The 4,038-nt window shown below is 38.7% G+C and overlaps 1 protein-coding gene across 1 annotated transcript; it reads left to right on the plus strand.

The window, feature by feature from the left end:
- LOC109187334 (protein IQ-DOMAIN 1-like) lies at positions 1-2,192 on the plus strand. Its single transcript, XM_019337521.1, has 5 exons — positions 1-201; positions 287-544; positions 847-1,044; positions 1,127-1,240; positions 1,323-2,192. The coding sequence occupies exons 1-5, from the start codon at positions 136-138 to the stop codon at positions 1,875-1,877; spliced, it is 1,191 nt and encodes a 396-aa protein (XP_019193066.1). The 5' UTR covers positions 1-135; the 3' UTR covers positions 1,878-2,192.
- The last annotated feature ends 1,846 nt before the right edge of the window (positions 2,193-4,038 follow it).

Consider the following 4,038-nt stretch of genomic DNA (forward strand, 5'->3'; position numbering starts at 1 on the left):
CGTGCACTCTTTTTTTGCTCGACATTGTCCCCTAAAATCCGGCTCTCTCGTACGTGTTTCATAACCTCCGCGTTTGGTCTGTCTTAACCTCTCACATTTCTGCTCAAGAACAAACGGTTTCAATTCGTTTCAACAATGGGGGGTTCGGGGAAGTGGATCAAATCACTGATCACTCTCAACAAAACCCACTCCAACAACAACGTAAGATCCCGACTCTACTTTAAGTTTCCTTTAACTTATGGTTTTTTTTTTCTGCAAAGTTGTGATTTTTATCGGGGGTGTGTAGGAGGGCGGCGGAAAAAGCAGGAAATGGAAGCTATGGAGGAGTGCCTCCGGTGGGCTAACTATGTCGTCTGCGAAAACCGGGAAAGGAGGGAAATTTATTGTCGGAGATTCTGAGGGTTCTGAATCTTCCTTCGTGTCTGATAATGGAGCTTTGGCCGCTGCCATGGCCACTCTTGTCAGGGCACCGCACAGAGATTTCATGATGGTCAAGCAAGAATGGGCTGCCGTCCGTATCCAGACCTTGTTCCGGGCCTTTCTGGTAATCACCCTCTCTTCCACCTCGGTTTCAGTTTTGTCTCTGTAATTTTGACTTCAAATTTCATACAAAAAATGTACTCTGCTGTAAATAATTGTTGAACATTACACATATAAAAGAATAAAAGTTGGTTTCTATGAGACTAGCTTTTAGTTAAGATTTATCCTTCAAAGTTCTGTATGGTTTAGCTTAGCTTGAATGCTTGAGTGACATATCTGGAAATTAGTATGATGAGGATGAGTAATATCTAAAGTTTAAAGCTTTATTGCTTAATGCTAATGATAAGATTCTTGCAATGATGGAAGGCGAGGCGTGCATTAAGGGCGTTGAGAGCAGTGGTAAGGATCCAGGCTATATTCCGAGGTCGACAGGTGAGAAAGCAAGCTGCAGTTACGCTTAGGTGTATGCAGGCTCTTGTTCGTGTTCAGGCTCGAGTTAGATCCCAATCTGGCCAAGGATCTATTGACGGTATAGAGGCTGCTAATCCAATCAAGCAGGCCGAGGTAACATGAGAGCTAGTAATAGGCAGTTTATGGCATTAGGGATTTAGGGATAGTATTCTGTTCTAATAGTTGTCTCTTGCAGAAGGGATGGTGTAGCAGCCCGGGAACAGTAGAGGAACTTAAGTCGAAGTTACAAATGAAACAAGAAGGGGCTTCGAGGAGGGAGAGGGCAATGGCATATGCCTATTCTCAATTGGTACTTTGAAGATATATTTATATTTATGCTCTTTGTTAGTTTGGTTTTCGTGATTATGATGTGATTGTGTTTGTATTACTAGCAACCAAGATCAAATGTGTCCTCGTATTCGAGAGCAAACAAGAGGGTGACTCCAAATATGCTTGATAACGATAACGGTGGGTTTAGTTGGGTAGAAAGATGGATGCCAACCAAGCCTTGGGAGAGTAGGCTTATGGAAGATGGTTGCTCCTCATGGATGAGCCCAATTTCCAAGAAATCTGAAGATTATGGAACGGGATCGTTCTCAATGAAGATAAGGAGAAACAATGTTTCTACAAGGATTTCTGCTAAAGAACCAAGAAGTGGGCAGCTTGTGTGGTCTGATCAGAGTTCAGATTATCCTTATGATGATAGAGCAACTACAGACTCAACAATTTCAACACCCGAAACTCTCGGGTCTAGCATCAACTTAGAGGAGGGATATAGTGTGAGACCAAGCTATATGAACCCTACTAAATCTGTCAAGGCAAAAAATAAGCAGAAAGCTTCAAATCTAAGCTCAACAAGGAGACAGCCCAATACCAATCTTTATTCAGTTAATGGCTGCAAGGATTTTTCTGCGATAGAGCAATATAATGATGTGAAGAGTCAGTGAAGCTCGAACGATATTATCACTATATTGTTTGATGAGCACAAGAGTGACTTTAATTCCGTTCTCTGGATTGAGAGTTCATTAGTCCAACATATCTTGTTGTCTAAAATATAGACAAAAGAGTGATCTTAGTTTATGTTTTTCTGCGTCGAGGTTCAACTTCTTGGTGTCTAGTTTATAGACAAAAGGAGGGACTTTAGTTTGTATATAATACGAGAGATACACACGTTGTAATCACTAAATCAGTGGAATGATTGTTGTTTGTCTGAGTTTTCTGAATGATTTGTCTAATGAAGTATTATGTTACCTCGGTTTTCATGTCTTTGTCTCTTGTCAACTCTGATACTTGTGTGTTCTCCTCTATCAACTCTTGAGTCTTATTAACAGATGATTTCATGAATCTGAACCAAATTATGCAGGGCAGATAAAAACTTGATCTTGGGTTGTTGGAACTGATCTTGTATGGCCCAGTTTGATGCCATCTGTGTGCTGCCTCTTTTTGTCCTTTTCATGCATGAGATTACTGAGATACTTAATAGTAAATGCAGATGGTAATCAGGTATTAGTACACATTAATCCACCAAGAAATCAAGATTAGTGAGATTAAATCAGCAAGTCAAGATCAAAATGATTACTATGAGGTTCATGCATGAACTAACAAATCATTCCAAGAATCCCACTGTGTTTTTACCCTCTTCTTCAATTAAGGTGCCACTCAAATAGACTACACAATGACAGAAGAGGAAGAATTGGAAGACGGTTCGCAGGTCAGTTTCAGATCGAAATCAAGATCAGGATATATACATCAAGAATTCGTCGTTTTGGTTTGTTTGACATGCATGAATGAATTTACTACTGGAATGAAATATTTGCATGTGCATTGATCCAAAAAGCTCTCAACTTTCTCAGAATCATTGCATCTTTCTGATATAACAGCACAGCAAGAATAGAGAGAGAGGTTAATAATAATGTCTCATATGACAGTTTACTGCAATCTGTTCTCAAACTTTTAACCCAGATTTCAAGATTTTGAGTAGAAAAGGACTGCACAAATTCAAAGCTCAAGAGAAGACAGAAATGGCATTGCTATTCTTTCTTGGACTTCCATTGAAGCCCCACAAAAGTGAGGTAAAAAACAAAACCCTCCCATGGCTTCTGCCCCATGATGGCACAACCAATAAAGCAAAGCAGCATAGTGCCATTAATGTTTGCATGTGCCCAGCTACAAATAAACCAAGAATCTTGTTTGGTACTTTTTTCTTCCATCACAAGCATAACTGGCTTAGCTACACTGTCATACACACACATACATTTTTTCTTCCTCAAGCAACAATGAGCTTTGATTTTTGACCTTTTTGTACCCTTTTTGCTTTCCTCTTTCATTTTTGCTATCAAGCTGGGGGGATTTTGTCCTCTTTTATGATCATTTTTTATTTTGCATTTTTTCGACGGTTATTCATTGTCATCCATGCATTTATTGCTTTTGTTTTCTTCTTTTCCATCTTTATGCTTCAACATATTGATATCATGCTTGCACTCCCCCCTGCCCACCCCCCACTACCCATCACTATAACATGACCATCATCATCCATGTTGCAAGGTAAACCACTCAGCCCGCACGGGTTTAACTTACTGGTTCAGTAGACAGTATTTTGAAGAAAGAGACCAATGTTTGAACAGATCAATGTTCGAACCTCGACATTAGCAGTGTAGGCCAAGATTTGGCCCTGCCAATTTTGCCACAGCTGAATCACCTGATTTACATCATTTCAAATGCTTTAAAATAAACAATTATTAGCATGTGTAATTTGTCCACCACCATCTCTTTTTTTATTTTTTATTTTTAAATTTTGTTCCCCTTCACAATAATGACACCACTTTAAGAATTTATTAACCTCGCCTTTCTATTAACAAAAATTCTTTTTGGTGCTTGAAAATCAAAATTTTGAGCAATATATAGTAAATAAGATGATGGACTACTTTTTCTTATTGAAGGAACATACTATCTTTAACAAATGTTATTCCAAATGATTCGATTTATAATAGGTGTAGCAAAGTTTTTTTCTTTTTAAATTACCGATTTTCTTGACCAGTCAATGAAAATCACACACTGAAACTAATCTTATTCATGCTAATATGACCTCAACGGTGGCAAAACACTGTC

This window comes from Ipomoea nil, unplaced genomic scaffold, assembly GCF_001879475.1.
Source record: "Ipomoea nil cultivar Tokyo-kokei standard unplaced genomic scaffold, Asagao_1.1 scaffold1421, whole genome shotgun sequence".
NCBI lineage: Eukaryota > Viridiplantae > Streptophyta > Magnoliopsida > Solanales > Convolvulaceae > Ipomoea > Ipomoea nil.